At 49.3% G+C, this 16,633-nt stretch overlaps 2 protein-coding genes across 10 annotated transcripts in view; one reads left to right on the forward strand and one right to left on the reverse strand.

Moving 5' to 3' along the window:
• The window catches only part of ASCC2 (activating signal cointegrator 1 complex subunit 2), a 31,172-nt gene extending 27,516 nt beyond the window's left edge, over positions 1–3,656 (reverse strand). Inside the window, 1 exon segment of the mRNA XM_075568883.1 lies at positions 3,634–3,656. The gene's annotated coding sequence lies outside the window, so the exon portion shown is untranslated.
• The window catches only part of MTMR3 (myotubularin related protein 3), a 38,960-nt gene that overhangs the window by 10,848 nt on the left and 11,479 nt on the right, over positions 1–16,633 (forward strand). For 6 of the 9 annotated variants that reach the window (XM_075568881.1, XM_075568873.1, XM_075568882.1 and 3 more), the window contains exons 2-16: positions 7,638–7,702; positions 8,505–8,580; positions 8,668–8,775; positions 9,013–9,129; positions 9,429–9,511; positions 9,725–9,891; positions 10,256–10,352; positions 10,729–10,842; positions 12,267–12,475; positions 12,946–13,077; positions 13,361–13,472; positions 13,800–13,995; positions 14,320–14,505; positions 14,876–15,046; positions 15,478–15,623. In XM_075568881.1, the coding sequence (XP_075424996.1) occupies positions 8,578–8,580; positions 8,668–8,775; positions 9,013–9,129; positions 9,429–9,511; positions 9,725–9,891; positions 10,256–10,352; positions 10,729–10,842; positions 12,267–12,475; positions 12,946–13,077; positions 13,361–13,472; positions 13,800–13,995; positions 14,320–14,505; positions 14,876–15,046; positions 15,478–15,623 (1,841 nt within the window). In that variant the 5' untranslated portion in view covers positions 7,638–7,702; positions 8,505–8,577. Of the gene's footprint in view, positions 1–973; positions 1,069–7,637; positions 7,703–8,504; positions 8,581–8,667; positions 8,776–9,012; positions 9,130–9,428; positions 9,512–9,724; positions 9,892–10,255; positions 10,353–10,728; positions 10,843–12,266; positions 12,476–12,945; positions 13,078–13,360; positions 13,473–13,799; positions 13,996–14,319; positions 14,506–14,875; positions 15,047–15,477; positions 15,624–16,633 lie in introns of those variants that run through there. The other 3 variants (XM_075568874.1, XM_075568877.1, XM_075568878.1) reach the window with 3 other exon arrangements.

Here is a 16,633-nt window from a genome sequence, read left to right on the forward strand (position 1 = left end):
GCAGCTCCAGAGGAAGCAGGAGACGGGAAGGGTTAAAAATGTATCTCATTGCACTTTGGCCTTTCCATGTCGTGAAAAATCAAAACTCCTGTTAATTTCACTGTTTTTATTGTAAACTACTTTTTTTTGTAGTTTCTACATTCATTATAAAACACATGAAGGTTGCAGTCGGCCTTCAAAGTCCGAAAGGGGACAGGGCGCGCGGCTCATACAGAAGTCTCTTTCCCAGGAATGTGGTACATTTTGCCTGGCTGCTCAGCGTGATTCAATTACCTTCTTTGTACGCAGGCGGTGAACTGTCCCGGCTCCGAGCAGTGACCAGGGAAATGTTCATCTGGGCTTTTGCCGAGTGTGTCTAACACAGAGGTTCTCAACCCCAGTACTCAAGAGCCCCCAACAGGTGAGGTTTTCAGGATATCCCAGCTTCAGCATGGATTGGGCCACCCTGTGCTGAAGCAGGGAGCCACTGATTGAGCCCCCTGTGTTGAAGCAGGGATATTTTTGAAGACCTGACCTGTTGGGGGGGAGGGAGTCTTGCGGGAGTCTTGCGGGCTGGCGTTGAGAACCCCTGCTCTAACCTCATACCAGACACAGAGGAAAGGCAGTGTCCTGCATTAATACCGCCATATATTCCAGCGAGTAGGATCTGTGTTGGAAAAGGAGCTGAATAAATAAAACGTAGGACTATATGATGACTTTTAAAGACGGGTCCCGTTTTTAAGGACGGAAAAGAACAAAAAATGCAACTTGTTTGGGAACCAACGCCTACGAGAGGAAATCGGACATTAAAACAGTTTGGCAATGGGGCCTGATAACCCTTTTTTAGCGCCAGTGAGGCCTGCCGGGATGTAAGGGGTCAATATGGCTCTGTCTTCATGCCAGAATTTCTCATACATTGCATAACTTAAGGGGATGCGTTTACAACAGTGTGCGCGGTCAGGATGGAACAAGAAAGTGAAAGGCAGGGCACGGAGCAAGCGGATAATGCCGGAGGGTGAGAGGAGGGAGGAGGAGGGGTGAGGAGGAGAGCGCTCCAGGGCCCTGGAGATGAGAGCTGACACAGAGCAGGTATGGGGCCAGCGATCCTTCAAACAGAGCTAGCTTTGTGCTGTGATTGCTTCAAGTCCAGAGCACAAACCTAGGCTCTCTGCCCGACCGCCGTAACCCTTTAAGAGCCAGAGGGGCTTTGCAGTGTTACAGACCCTTCTGGCTCTAAATGGGCTAACTGGCTCCGTTGCCAAATGTAGGCTCTGCTTTAGGGTTTCGTCCCCAAACTTGTGCAGGTAAACTACTTTAACCCCCGCCTCGCCCCCCAGAACACTTGTCCTCCTTTCTTGTACAGGACGTATATTTTATTCCCCTCCCCTAAACGTTCTATACGTTGCAATAATACAAACGGGACATTATTTTCAGAATTTGCAGCTCTACGGATATTGATTTATTTATTGAAACAAACTGGAAAATAACACAAAGCGGTCTGCCACTTCTCCCCGCCCCCCTCCCCCCCATCTCCCATACACCTTAATTATGTAGCCCCTAACACACCGCAGTCTGCCCTCCTAAGCATGGAGATGGCACTTTCTGCTAAGGTGTGCGAGACTGGACAAGGAGTAGCAGCCCGGCCGAATTTAACATGAACCCTCAGTCCTGGCAGCTTGATAAGCAGGACATCTAAATAAACGTAATCAGTTATTCATCAGACTCGTGTATGTGATCACTTGGATTGCAAGCTCTTTGGGGCAGGGTCTTTCTTTGCCTTTATGTTGTCATTCTCCTGTTGCACATGTCCCCATCGTTTCTACTTTATTTACCTTCTATTGTAAAGCTCTGCGTACAATGTTTGGGCTCTATAAATAAAATGACACACGGCACTGTGGTGTGTGGGGGGGGGAGGAGAGAGCAGCCTTTTTTACCAGACTGTGAGGGAGCGGCTGATAACCATGCAGCTTTTATCTGCTGCTGTCAGCTCCGTGACGGAGAATTTATCTCCCTGGGAGGAGAGACAGGTAAAACTCAGGCTGTAAACAACTGTGTAGGAAGCAGGGGGCGGCTAAACCATGTATACTGATGCAGCGGCCGTTATTCGAACACATCTCGGCGCCGATTTTGAGTTCTCTGCTGTTCCCCACGCAGCATGAACGCGGCCAATCGCCCCAGGCACCGCGCTTATCGCAGGCACCTGCGCTTATCGTGGATGTTTTGTTTGAATTTCATGGATTCTGTTTCTTCGTTTGCAATAAAATGGATGAATTGTAATGTGTACAGCACTGTGCTACTGTGCTACTGTGTCAATGTCATGTTTTTAATAGCCAGAACACTAAAATTCGTTTTTCTGCATTCACCGCGCTCGCATCTTAGTCTCTCGCCTCTTAGGAGGCTGGAATTCATCCCGCGGTTTCAAATCGGGATTCCGATGTACATGACGCGGGAAGTGTTCGAATAACGGCCGCTGCATCAGTATATGGATGCGTACACGTTTTTTGACTGTGGTGCCATCAACTGCATAACGAGTTTTGGCAACAATGACTTCACATACGGATTTTCAGTTGTGCCGTCCCTGTGTGTGTCTGCCGTCCCTGTGTGTGCCTGCCGTCCCTGTGTGTGCCTGCCGTCCCTGTGTGTGCCTGCCGTCCCTGTGTGTGCCTGCCGTCCCTGTGTGTGCCTGCCGTCCCTGTGTGTGCCTGCCGTCCCTGTGTGTGCCTGCCGTCCCTGTGTGTGCCTGCCGTCCGTGTGTGTGCCTGCCGTCCGTGTGTGTGCCTGCCGTCCGTGTGTGTGCCTGCCGTCCGTGTGTGTGCAGCGTTGTGCAACGCGTCCTGTAATCGTACATCTGAAAGCTCTTAGTCTCTACATGTCATGAAAACTGTCCCCATATGTTTCACAAGACCAGGCTACAGAACCGGTTTAACACCTTCAGTGCCAGGGGACAGAAATGTGTGTTCTGGGAAGCGCATCCAGTACATAAAGAGCTTGCAATGCTCCATCATCTTTTTTCTAGCCTGCCATTGAAAAGTGCCCAAACCCCTGGAGACTATTAACCTTTTATCACCTTAGCTAATGCTCCGTAAAAGCGTGTGTATTTGTATCTGCATCAACGCTGCTATTGACTCCTATAGCCACTCTGTGATATTCTGTGTTCTAATGGGATATATGGAGTTCTCCGCTGGGAGAAGTGTGTGTGTGTGTGTGTGTGTGTGTGTGTTTACACACTCACTACAAGGACACCTCCAGCACATGCGTAATATTCAGTGTATTTCTGTTTCTCTTTGGTACTTTATTTGCTGTGTCGAAGTCTCACTCCCTCCTCTCCATCCCTAGAATTGCTTGTAGCTCTCAGTAGCGCGATGCACCCTAGTATCCAACCCTGATTATAGAGAGAGCGCTACTGAAAGTGGGAGGACACGGATTCCCCAGTGTAAAGATGTATAGGACGCCAGTGCATCAGAAGAACAAGTCCTTATATTTATAACGTCTGCAGTAAGAGAAACTCCCAATATACTGCATATACACAATAAAGTTGCCCTAATAGGGTTAGGGAACTAGTACTTGATGCCACTGGCACCACTGATAATTAGTACAGACAAAGTCCCATACAGTGAGAATAACAGGGTATGGCAACCCACAGAAAGAACTCACTTTTTGTATCCAGGAGTTTTACACAGCAGTAGCATAAAGGGCGTGCAGTCCACCAGATGATTCAGCAGGAACAGGTAGAAGAACGCCAGTGCACTGCCAGAAAGACCAGGAGGAGGCTCACGGTTGCAGCAGCGAAAAGTGTTTATTGCATTAAAAAATTGGACTAAATGCCCCCCCGATGCCACACGATTGGTCAGCTCGTCTGTGACGTCACTCGGTAGCACGTTCGGCGCTACGGTATAAATATTGGCTCCCTAATGGGGTATGGTACACCTTGAGAAAGGGCATAGAGCCCGAAACGCGTGGTGGACCACTGCTGTGGCTAGGGGGGGGGGACATTTAGTCCAATTTTTTTTTTTATGCAATAAACACTTTTTGCTGCTGCAACCGTGAGCCGCCTCCTGGTCTTTCTGGCAGTGCACTGCCGTTCTTCTACCTGTTCCCCAGTGTAAAGCTCTGGGAATGAAGGGATGAGGCATAGGGGAAGCATGCCGCTTTATAAGGCGAGACGATAGGTGAGGATTTGTGGTGCTGTTAACGTGGCTTTCAATTACTACAGTTTTAATGACCTAAATTGCATTCTGAGGAAGTGACATTGCTGTGTGTCAGTGCGCTGGGGTTTAAGGGCTCAATCCCTGTTTGCAGAAAACGTAACAATTGTTTTCTGTAAATAAATGTCATTTGACTTGAAGTCGTAGTCTGGGCGACTAGTTTATTTATTTTTTTTTTTTTTTTGTGCATCGTATTTTTTTTAAAGACCCCTTGCCTTTCCAAATGCTGTTTTATGATTACATCTGATACTTCATTCAGGAGATATAAGCGTTCGTGTCCGTGAGGTTAAAATGGAGAACAGTCTAAAGTTACCATGGCAACCGCAGAAGCGCGAGATTAAGATTTTTTTTTTAGTATTTGGCTGTTTTGATGTCTTTTAGAAATGAAACATTTTCTTTCATTGGGGCCTTTGAATATTGGTAGTGTAAGAGCACTTGTCAATCAAGTCTTTACTCGAACTCCAGCCCACTCTGTGCTGGACAGAGAAGCGACAAAGATAAGGGGAGCGTGGGCTTTGCCTGTGCAAACTCCTGTTCAGCACAATAGGGACTTGCCAGTGGAAGTCAAACCCCTCCCATGTCTCCGCTCATTGTTTATAAACGGATTTAAAAATGTATTCTTATGTCTGATTTCTTGTGTTAAAAATGTGTCATCTACGTCTGTGCTTTTCAACGGATTCCTAGTAACACTTGGGTTCCACAGACATCCCTAAAAGGGTCCCTGGCAATTTTCACGTCATTCGAATATTGGACCAAATAAGGACGAAATTACAATGCATCTGATCTCAGACGCGCTATTAGAGAGGGTTCGGGTTCCTTACGATGCATCTGATCTCAGCCGTGCTATTAGAGAGGGTTGGGGTTCCTTACAATGCATCTGATCTCAGCCGTGCTATTAGAGAGGGTTGGGGTTCCTTACAATGCATCTGATCTCAGACACGCTATTAGAGAGGGTTGGGGTTCCTTACAATGCATCTGATCTCAGACGCACTACTAGAGAGGGTTGGGGTTCCGCAGCATTTCACAATATTAATTACGAAATTCCTTAACAAAAAAAAGCTTGGAAACCGCTGATCTAGCTTTAAGTTTGGTGCTTTTTTGTATTTTGTACATCACTGTCCCCGACTTGTCAAGAGACCCTATGGATGTACCACGTACGTCCTAGTAAGAATGCTTGTTTTCTACGGGTTGATCGAGGTGAGTGCTCCTCCACTACTTCCGTCGTTGGTTGACAGTCGTGGACATAAAGCGAGCTCACGGCCACCAACATCCGAAGTCTGGTGGCACTTTGCAAAGCGTTGCTGGCACCTCTGGCAATGAAGGGGTTAAGTATGAAGGGGTTAAGTACGTGTAGTTGTGTTGTAACGAGTACCTGGTCTTATATCGCTGCCATGGAGTCACCTTGATTGAATGGCATTACTACATTGTTTGTGACCAGGGTACTACTCCCCTTATCACTCATCTGTGTTACGTCAGGAAGGGATCCTTCCTTCCCCAGGCTGTATTACAGGTTGCTCAGAGCTCCCTGGGAGGGCCATGTGTTTCTAGCTGTCAGATGGGAGGCGTTCAGTGGCCCTGAGGTCAGACTGCGAGATACCACCCAGATTACCCTTTTTATCCCTATGAAAGACTGAGCGGCTCATTCCGGACCGATGTCAGAGGCTGGGGGTCTTTTGTCATTTTGTAGTGGGAGGGACTGATGTGAGGGTTCCTTTCTGTCACCCTGCAGGGGGAGGGGCAGGGAGGCCTTTTTGCCTGTCAGCCTGCAGTGGGAGGGACTGATGTGAGGGGCAGGGGTCCTTTCTGTCACCCTGCAGGGGGAGGGGCAGGGGTCCTTTCTGTCACCCTGCAGGGGGAGGGGCAGGGGTCCTTTCTGTCACCCTGCAGGGGGAGGGGCAGGGAGGCGTTTTTGCCTGTCAGCCTGCAGTGGGAGGGACTGATGTGAGGGGCAGGGGTCCTTTCTGTCACCCTGCAGGGGGAGGGGCAGGGGTCCTTTCTGTCACCCTGCAGGGGGAGGGGCAGGGGTCCTTTCTGTCACCCTGCAGGGGGAGGGGCAGGGGTCCTTTCTGTCACCCTGCAGGGGGAGGGGCAGGGAGGCGTTTTTGCCTGTCAGCCTGCAGTGGGAGGGACTGATGTGAGGGGCAGGGGTCCTTTCTGTCACCCTGCAGGGGGAGGGGCAGGGGTCCTTTCTGTCACCCTGCAGGGGGAGGGGCAGGGGTCCTTTCTGTGTGCCTTGCTGTCTTTCCTTGACACGCTGCATTGTTACTTTCTGTTCCCTCTGCTTGCACAGTAACCCAACCGCTGCCAGTATGGCAAGTTTTCCAAAAAAAAAATTGTATTTAGGTTTAAACAACAATAATAATAGTAATAATAATTCTAAAATCCAAATTGGAGAATTTTCAAAAAAATTGCTAAAACCCCAAAGGAAATAAAGGTGAAAATTGTAAACGGTTTGTTTAAAAATGTAAAAACAATGGAAATAATATTGGAATATTGGAGAGCTTTTAAAAAAAAAAAAAAAAATTATTAATAAAAATGACAAACACTACTTAAGTGGGACTGCTGCATTAATACCCCGTCCTGCACCCACTGGCAATTTCAATACATCCTCATCCCGGCTCCGTTACATGCACCCCTGCCATGTATTAGTCCATTATGGAATGGTGATCTCTTGCTGCTCTATCGTCCTCATCACCCAATAGGCTTACAGCTTCCCTAGCATGGCAAAATTAGCCGCACATCATATTGGCCATACACACAGGGCCGCCAACAGAGATCTTTGGGCCCAGGACAAATGCAAGGAGCAGGCCCCCCCCCCCCCCCCCCATAGCACACCTACCATGATTTTTTTAGGGCGCAATGTTTACTTAAATGGCAGTGTTGCGAGCCCTATTTCACACCTTGCGAGCCCCCTCTATTTCCCTCCCTTTTCCCATGTATTTCTGTCTCCTCCGTCTCGCCTCTCACTCTCCTCCCCCATCTCCATCAATTACCCCACTCTCCCTCAATCCCTGCCCCCACCCGCCTCATGTATTTCTCTCCCCTACTCCCTCTTTTCCTCTCCCCCCTCTCTCCGCTCCCCCTTCCATCAATTACACCACTCACTCAATTCCCTCCCCCTCAAAATATATACGAAAAAACCCACAAAAAACTTCCCACCCCCAAATACATACAAAAAAATCCGCAACCCCAAATATATACAACCCCCTCACTTCCCCAAATATATGCAAACCCCCCCCAATACATATAAAAAAGCCCACCTTCCCAATACATATAAAACCCCTCGAACGCGCACAAAAAAAAGCCCCAAGACATATAAAAAAGCCCCCCCCCCCCCCAAATACATATATAAAGACCCCCAATTGGTCCCGACCTCTGGCCAGGCCCCGTCACTCACAGGGACCCCGCCACTCACGGGGACCCCGCCACTCACGGACTATGTTGTCTTCACAGATCCAGTGGTAACATGTGTTGAGAGACAGCTAGAACTTCCCAGGAAGGGCAGAGCTTTTAATAGGGTGAGTAAACCGAGGGTGGAATTCCTCCGTAACCAGTTCAGTCCATCATGCCTATAAATTATAATAATAATAATAATGCAGATTTGTTATAAATCTCTGCTGAGGGCGTATCCTGTCACACCCCATTTTGAAAGCACCTGGCCTAAAGAACTCACAATCTAGTTTGATGCATGAGGAGAAGACATTTGCACTTTAAACATCACTCCTCTCTTCCATGACAGTACCCGTTAAACAAGGTCGCCTTTAACCCCTTTAGTGCCAGAGGCCTGCAGCACAAATGAAGCAGAAGCTAATATGATGAACGTACCGACATGTTGCATTCATAAAGTACCTTTTCAGTTCCGCAGTAGTTTGCCCCCTGAATCCACCAGGCATGAAGTTGATTGTAGTTGCCCACTTCATGCTGAACAATGTTGACCCCCTCGGGCAGTGAAGAGGTCAAAATTGTGCTCTGGATTACCACACTTGAAGATGTATCTCTATGGTGGGGTCATGGTGGCAAATTTGCAGCCTTCAGAGGGCGCAGATGATAGACCGCAGGGTGTTCAACTCTGGTCCTCAAGACCCCCCCCCCGCCCACCCCAACAGTTAGCTTTTAAGGCTATCCCTGCTTCGACTTAGCCACTGATTGAACCATCTATGCTGAAGCTGGGATATCCTTTACAACTAACGTGTGTGTGTGTGTGTGTGTCTGTCTCTCGCACCACTGTGATTTCAGGGACAATTTAATGATCAGTCGTTCTAGTGCTGTGTGAAGAGGTTTGAGTAGGCTGTGCTGTTATTTGACATCGTTGGGTTTCAGGTTCCTGTAATCCTGCGCAGTGAAAGGACGCTGACGGGACGTATCTCCTGGCCCACCCGTTCCTGAATCAGCCATGGTAAGCAGTCTGTGAGTCTTGGTGGTATGTGTGTATTCCCTGTTTTCCACCTGTGAGATGAGTTTGTTCTCTGCGTTTGATGCACAGCGCGCTTTGTCTGTGCAGGATGAAGAAGGTCAGAGCAGCCTGGAGTGCATCCAAGCCAACCAGATCTTCCCGCGAAAGCAGCTGATCCGGGAGGATGAGAACCTTCAGGTGAGCTGGGCTTCCAACACCCAGTTAATGGTCCATCATGAGAGCTCTTCATAGATGGAGCTCATGTGTCTGCTTCAGATATCTCGTAGAGTAGGTTTGAAGGCGTGACCTTGCAGTTAACCCCGTTGCTGACAGCATGGGTGAAGGTGGCAACCTTAAGTTGGAGTCGTTTTTGAGGACCCATCCCCGCCAGCTCAGTGACGTTGGACACTGACATTTGTCCTGCTTCTCGCACAGGTCCCATTCCCGGAGTTGCACGGGGAAAGCACGGAGTATGTTGGGCGGGCAGAGAATGCGGTCATCGCTCTGTCAAATTATCGTTTGCACATCAAATTCAAGGAGTCGGTCGTCAGCGTGAGTGTGTTTCCTCTTACACTGCCCCCTCCCAATCCAGCTGTCACATTAGACTTGTATCCACACAAGATCTAGAGGAGCGACGATAGATATATACATGCAGCTCCCACTGAGGGGCAATGCCCCTCCAGTAAAATAAGAGGAGCCTACTTCACATGCATGGGCAGAAGGGCTAATAAGATGCCGTGTTGCTCCTGTATGACGTATACTGTTTGTGGCTGGGCATAGTGCGAGTCGGGTGGGAGGGAGGGGAAGTAGAGCAGGTTGATTTTTAACATGCGTTTTGATCTTGGTCGTAGGTTCCTCTGCAGCTGATAGAATCTGTGGAATGTCGAGAACTCTTCCAGGTCCACCTGACCTGCAAGGACTGCAAAGTGATCAGGTGACTGAGGGGACAGGGGCTAACTGGGCATCACTAAGCGGAGGGGGAGGTCTGATGGAGTGAGGCATTAATAGAGCAAAGCCTTGCAATGATCTGCCAGCTTCCAGCAAAGCAGCATACTGAAATCAATACTCTGCAGGTGTGATTCTCTATAGGAGTCTAACATGCAGAATTATCTTCTCCATGACCAAACAAGAGTATATTGGGTTCTAGGTGCCAGTTCTTCAACTTCGAGCAGGTCCAGGAGTGGCAGAAGCGTCTGAACGCCACCCTGCGTCCGCCCAGCCGCATAGAGGATCTCTTCTCATTCGCATACCACGCCTGGTGCATGGAGGTGTACGCCAGCGAGAAGGAGCAACACGGGGACCTCTGCCGGCCAGGTGAGCAGAATAGGCAATAAGGCAACATTTCCAGATTCTTCCCTTTACTGCCAGTGACACACAACGCAGCGCACCTGTCTACATGCTGTTCTCTGGTTGATGTCCCTCCTCCATCACCTATTTGTCACTCTTCTGACATGATTGGCGTCCTACCATTTTGTGCCACATGTCTGTATACATTCTGCCTTATGACTGCCTCCGGCTCTGGCACGTCAACATAGCTTCCTCTTCATGTGTTTGTATGAAATGCATCCTGATGATGTCCATGTGCTCCTCCATGTGTGTCTTACTCTCGTGCATCTTGAGGATAGTCCTGTGCCCCTCGGTGCCTGTCTTTCATGCATGCCGGTGTCTGTCTTTGCAGGTGATCACGTCACCTCGCGGTTTAAAAACGAGGTTGAGCGCATGGGTTTTGACATGGACAACGATTGGAGAATCTCCAACATCAACGAGAAGTTCAGGTACACGAGGGCAGGGTTGAATTTCCGTATCTATAGGCTGGTAATTGAATGTCCGGTCATATGTTCAGTGGACATTTTTAAACCAGACATTTTTAAAGCCTTTGCAGACTTCCAACGAAGATATTAACACGCCTGTTCCCTTAAGTTAATAAAGCCAGCTGCATGCATGTCAGACAGTGAGACTTTCATTTAGGTTACCCTTAAAGTTTAATGCTGACTATGTAGATATGACAAATGTGCATGTGCGTTCCTTGAAGATTGATGGGCCATCTGAGATGAGGGCCCAGATTCATCGACGCCATGAAAAGTTGAGCTGATCTCCTGTAGGTTCTGTCTTCGATCTTGTTCATCTTCATCATTTTCCCCTCCTGCATAGGCTGTGTGCCAGTTACCCGCAGGAGCTGATTGTCCCGGCCTGGATCACAGACAAAGAGTTGGAGAGCGTGGCCAGCTTCCGCTCCTGGAAACGTATCCCTGCTGTGGTGTACAGGTGAGATGTGGCTTCAGTGCTGGCCTGGAGCCCATGATCACTCCCCACTAAACACCGCTTTGACCATGCAGCCACCAACGGGCATCAATGTTGGCACACAAACGCCACTAATAATGCAAACGTTTGTGTTTGGTTCTCTGAAAAATGATGGCATATCACAATACAAATGTCAATTTCCCATGAAACCGTCAAATCTTTAAAGGTCTTTTATGGTCACACAGTAATAGTTATGAAGGTGTTTTTATGTAGGGTTTCTATATATGATGTTTCTTGGGTTTCCCTACTAGAGGGTTATTGTGACACTCAATTCTCAGCTAATGCCCCTGAGGTATTGTTACAATGGCGTTTTGTTCACACTTGGGCTGTGATTGTTGTCATTGGAGACAATTTACCGGGATCCAAGCACCAGGCAGAACGAAGGAGTTTAAGCAAGTTTATTTCGACCAGTCAACAGGCGCAGCACAAATACACGCAAAGAGCTTGTACTCAGCAAACCGGTGGTTACGTGTGGAATCCTAGGTAGTTGGGTGCTGGACGTCGCTTCCGTAGGCTTACCCAGGAGTACTTCCGCTTCCACAGGGGTTCCAGCTTCTCAAGACCTCGGGGATGCTATTTGGAGAATAGCACTTTCAAATCTCCCGCTTGGATCGGCACTGAGTCTTGTTCTCTGGCGTCTCCGGCAAAGCCTTGGAGAGCAGCACTTGGTTTTCATGCTAACTCCAGGAATGGCCATGGATTTCAGATCAGCTACCCTTTACATACCTTCCCCGTCTCCATAGAAAAGCATGGCGGACAGGGTGCCAACCAATCACAGCGCGGATGTGGAGGATGTGCCTGTGATAGACCAATCCGGGCCGGAGGTGGTGACTGTTGGGACAGCCCACACGGGCGGGCTTAAGGAGAGGGTGGATTTCTGACCGGCTAATGGAATAACTCCTACATGGCTCACACCCAGCAATGGTTTCCACAGCCGTCCGGATATCCAGCAGAGAGGCATCTCAGTGTCTGGCATGGACTACGACTCCGCTCTTCGAGCCGGCGTCTCCCACACCTGAGTGCTGTCTATTTCCACACACGCGATGTTCTCGAGCACTGCACCTTCCTCTCTTGTCTAACACAAACCAGGATTCCTTTGTGTGCAGTCTGGACTGGTTAATTTCCAACCTGTCACACAAATGAGACCAACACATGCATGCCCTTTTACATTCAATAAAGGGTTACACACACATTATTACAGTACATTGTGGTCATTTGAACCAGAATAAGATGAATATACAGGCAAAATTGTGTGTCCATCTAAGCGGATCGGGGCAATGGCTGTGCACAATCATTAATATGTGAGCCACACTGCCGCTAACGTCATTATCGTCTTGTGTTGGTTTCATTCTTTTCTCCTGACACCTGTCCTCTCTCGCACCGGGCAGGCACCAGAGTAACGGGGCGGTGATAGCCCGCTGCGGGCAGCCGGAGGTCAGCTGGTGGGGCTGGAGGAATGCGGACGACGAGCACCTCGTCCAGTCCGTAGCCAAAGCCTGCGCCACAGACAGCCGTAGGGCCAGCATCGGCAAACTGGCCAATGGTAGCTGCTCCCGCAGCCTGACTAACGGCGGCGTCCTCGCAGACGTGGATTTCGGTAGGAGTCTGAGTGCTTGTGCAATGAGGTGTCGCCCAGAGTGATATGTTGGATAGATTTAGGTATATGGCACAATTCTGACTATAAGGTGTTGCCCAGTTATTGGTTCATATGATGTTATCCTTATAGGTGTGGAACCACTGCCTTCAATGATACCCTCTTATCACATAAGACCACTACCCCTGCTAAAACTGAAACAAGACCTAATATGTGCTTTAGTATTAAAGTGCAAGTCAACCTTCCTAATAACCCTTTCACTGCCCCCTGGGACGCAGCAAAGTGGTTACAGTGTGGGACATTGTGGCATGTATAACACTGCATCAGGCAGGTGTCTGAGCCCTGCAGAATGAAGCATGGTGGTGGGTTGGTGTCCTGGTTTTATAAAGCGCACTAGCATGGTGTTGGTAGCCCAGGTGGCTGTGAGCCGAGTTAATTCACTTGCCTCCGTTTTCATGTCTTCCTTTGCGCAGACTCCTCCTTGTCCAATGCGTCCTTAGCTGAGAGCCCCTCGGTCCAGCCGCAGAAACTGCTGATTCTCGATGCCCGATCTTACGCTGCTGCAGTGGCCAACCGCGCCAAGGGCGGAGGCTGCGAGTGTCCAGGTGAGTGCCAGTGTGTGCATATGCTCAAGTGTGTGTGCTTGTGTGTAAGCATGCGCCCAGGAGAGGATCTGTGTCTGTTCACGCTTACGTGAGAGCGTGTGCACACAGTAAGGACACCTAGGGTATGATTTACTTTTCCTTTGGACAGGTAAGCACTTAATGACTATTATACAGGGAGAGTGCTCGGTGAGGCTCCCTCTGCTCTGATATAGGGATGTCACGTCTGGGAGCCAACACTGACCCATACACTTTATGAATATGCCCTGATCTTTGCCGTCTGCAGAGTATTACCCCAACTGTGAGGTGGTGTTCATGGGAATGGCGAACATACACTCCATCCGGAAGAGCTTCCAGTCTCTGCGGCTGCTCTGCACACAGATGCCCGACCCAGCCAAGTGAGTGCCTCCCTTACATGCCGCGTGCACCCTCCCCTGCGCGCGGTCAAAGATCACACTTGAAGTGTGTACCCTTTGTGCAGTCCCTAAAGGGCGTCTTAACCCATTCAGCGGCAGCAACTCATTACCCCTCTGACATTAAGGGTAAACTAATCATGGGGCCAGACTCCAGCCGGCGTCCCCAAACGTGTCATTGTTTTAAGGGGAGTTCGGTTTGTATTCTAATAGTGTGAATGGAACAGTCTAAAGCGCTCCAGGTGGGCAGGGGGGCGCTGTGTCCATGACCGCGGCTTGAGCTTATCGGACTGCGCTTTTTCTCTCCCCCAGCTGGCTGTCTGCCCTGGAGGGCACCAAGTGGCTGCAGCACCTCTCCATGCTTCTCAAGGCCTCCTTGCTGGTGGTGCACGCATTGGATCGGGACCAGCGCCCCGTGCTCGTGCACTGCTCCGATGGGTGGGACCGCACGCCCCAGATAGTGGCTCTCTCCAAACTGCTGCTGGACCCTTACTACAGGAGCATAGAGGTGCGTGGCTCTCTGCTGCCCCTGGAGTCAATAGCTGGTAGCACAGCATCCTCTCTACCTAGTCACACGGGAAAATGTAATCATCCTTTACCATTTGACTGCCAATGATTATTTTTGGAGCTAAAGATGGATCCTAGCAGCATGGACCTTTCTGGTGGCAAAGGAATGAGTGATACCCTCTCTTCCAGTACTGGCAGGATACTAGGACCATTTGGTTTCGACCCAGTATCGGCAGTTCTTACGTTTTATGTTCTGTGGGTCCTAGAGGTGCAGCCAATCAATCCACCCCTCCCCCCCCCCCCCCTTCCTCCATCCCCCTCGCAGGGTTTTCAGGTCTTAGTGGAGACGGAGTGGCTGGACTTTGGCCACAAGTTTGCCGACCGCTGCGGCCACGGGGAGAACTCTGAGGACCTGAACGAGCGCTGCCCGGTTTTCCTGCAGTGGCTGGACTGTGTGCACCAGCTGCAGAGACAGTTCCCCTGCTCCTTTGAGTTCAGCGAGGCTTTCCTGGTGAGGCTAACACACGGGTTCTGCTATCCACATCGCCGCCTCTTTACTGTTCTTTTCTGTTTTATACCTTAGTAGAGTTGCAGAAAGACTAAAAGGCGAGAGCGTGCCCGTTCCTTTCGCCTAACATTCAAATGAGTTCCTGCTTTAATGTTGCAGAGTAGCAATACTGACCAAATAAAATAATTATTGGCCTCCCTGCTGCCAATCTGAGACTTGTATGACGAGTATGTGGAGTTAATTAGTTTGGGCGATTTTTCCTAATGCTGAATGGGATGTCACAGGTCCCACTGCCCTGTGGTACAGGCCTCTTTGGCAATGTAGGGGCTAAGCTTGCATGCAGTGGGTGTGATGTGGGTTTTCGTCCCTGCAGGTGAAGCTGGGGCAGCACACGTACTCCTGTCTGTTTGGGACCTTCCTATGTAACAACGCCAAGGAGCGCAGTGAGAAGCACATCCAGGAGCGCACGTGCTCGGTCTGGTCTTTACTGCGCTCAGGAAACCGCTCCTTTAAGAACCTGCTATATTCCTTGCAGTCTGAAACTGTGAGTCCCCACACTCGCCCTGCGCTCCCCTCGCCCTCGTACTGTCCCCCACATCCTGATCTTCTGCCCCCCACACTGCAGGGACGGCCTCGGAACACGGAAACCTCTTTATCCTCCTCCCACTTTTGTAGCAATCTGCTGCTTGGACTCGCAGGTCTGAAGAGGTTTCTACTATTTTCTATCGAGTGACCCCTTTTAACCCCTTCAGTGTCAGCCCCCCTCTGGCACTAAAAAGTAAACAGACGAAGATCAGATCTCTACAAAGCTGCTGAGACCCCACAATTCTTTAACTGAAGTTTAGTCTTTGCACTGTACTGTTACAATCCCATACAAATACCTACCTCAGATCAAACAGTAAGCAACCTCCGATAACCCCACCCCACCCCTCCCTGGCATGCTGTGTGGCCTCCATCGGTGCCTCTGTTTCCCAGGTGCTGTATCCCGTGTGCCACGTGCGTAATCTGATGCTGTGGAGCGCCGTTTACCTGCCTGGGTCCTCCCCTTCTACACCCAGCGAAAAATCCTGCACCCCGTACCCAGCTCCTGGACCTGTCGCGGACGAGCTGCCGCTCAGCCGGTGAGAGCAGGTCTGATATATAGGGAATGAGGAGGCTCGCATATATTTGTGTCTGTGTGCGCGCGCGCACACGTGGGGGTCATGTATAAACGGAGGTCTGATCAAATAAATATAAATATTCAATATCTGAATATATAACAAAATAAATATGTACACACATAGAAAACGATGTGTAAACACATTGTATGTATCAATATATATTTATATGGGATGGGACACATGTAGGCTGATCATGTATATGTATATTCTCATTGAACTCAAACAAGACGATGTGTCAACAATAAAAGACCGTACACCTCATAAAGAGCATTGAGGACTTCTACATGAAATGATATGTCAACACAGGGCATAATCCAGCAGAGGACAAGCGAGAAGCCACCAATGACGTACCATGCGTCCTTCCAGAAGAAGTGGCAAAAACAATACAATCCATGAAGACTGGGAAGGCCCCTGGGGAAAATGGAATTACAGCTGAAATCTTGAAAAGCTGGGGCTGTAGAAGAGTCCTGGCTAAACTCTGCACACGCTGCTTGAACAGGACAATTCCAGGGTAATGGAGTAATGCCCTAGTTATCCTGATCCACAAGAAAGGACACAAAGAAGACCTCAAGAATGACAGACCGAGCCAGGCTACTTCTAATCACTTACAAGATTTTAATGAAGATGATCACTAATGGGCTACGATGGGCCCTGGCCTTTGCCCAGCCTAGAGAATGAGCGGGATATCGCAGTGGATACAGCACAATAGACCAGATTCAAGCAGTACAAGAAGTGATGTCCTGAAGTCATGAATACGATCTACCACTGTGCGTAGGATTGGTAGATAACTAAAGCATTTGATTCTGTCTACACCTCAGCGGTCTTGGATGAATTGAGAAAAAAAATGTTGAACCGTACATTGATATAGACATCTTCAGCCCATGCTGATTCTTTATAATATCTATATAGTTAGGGTCTCCCATATAGAAAACTGATCTATATAGATATGTGCAGATGATATGGAGGGGGTG

This window comes from Ascaphus truei, chromosome 13 (genome assembly GCF_040206685.1).
Source record: "Ascaphus truei isolate aAscTru1 chromosome 13, aAscTru1.hap1, whole genome shotgun sequence".
Taxonomy (NCBI): Eukaryota; Metazoa; Chordata; class Amphibia; order Anura; family Ascaphidae; genus Ascaphus; species Ascaphus truei.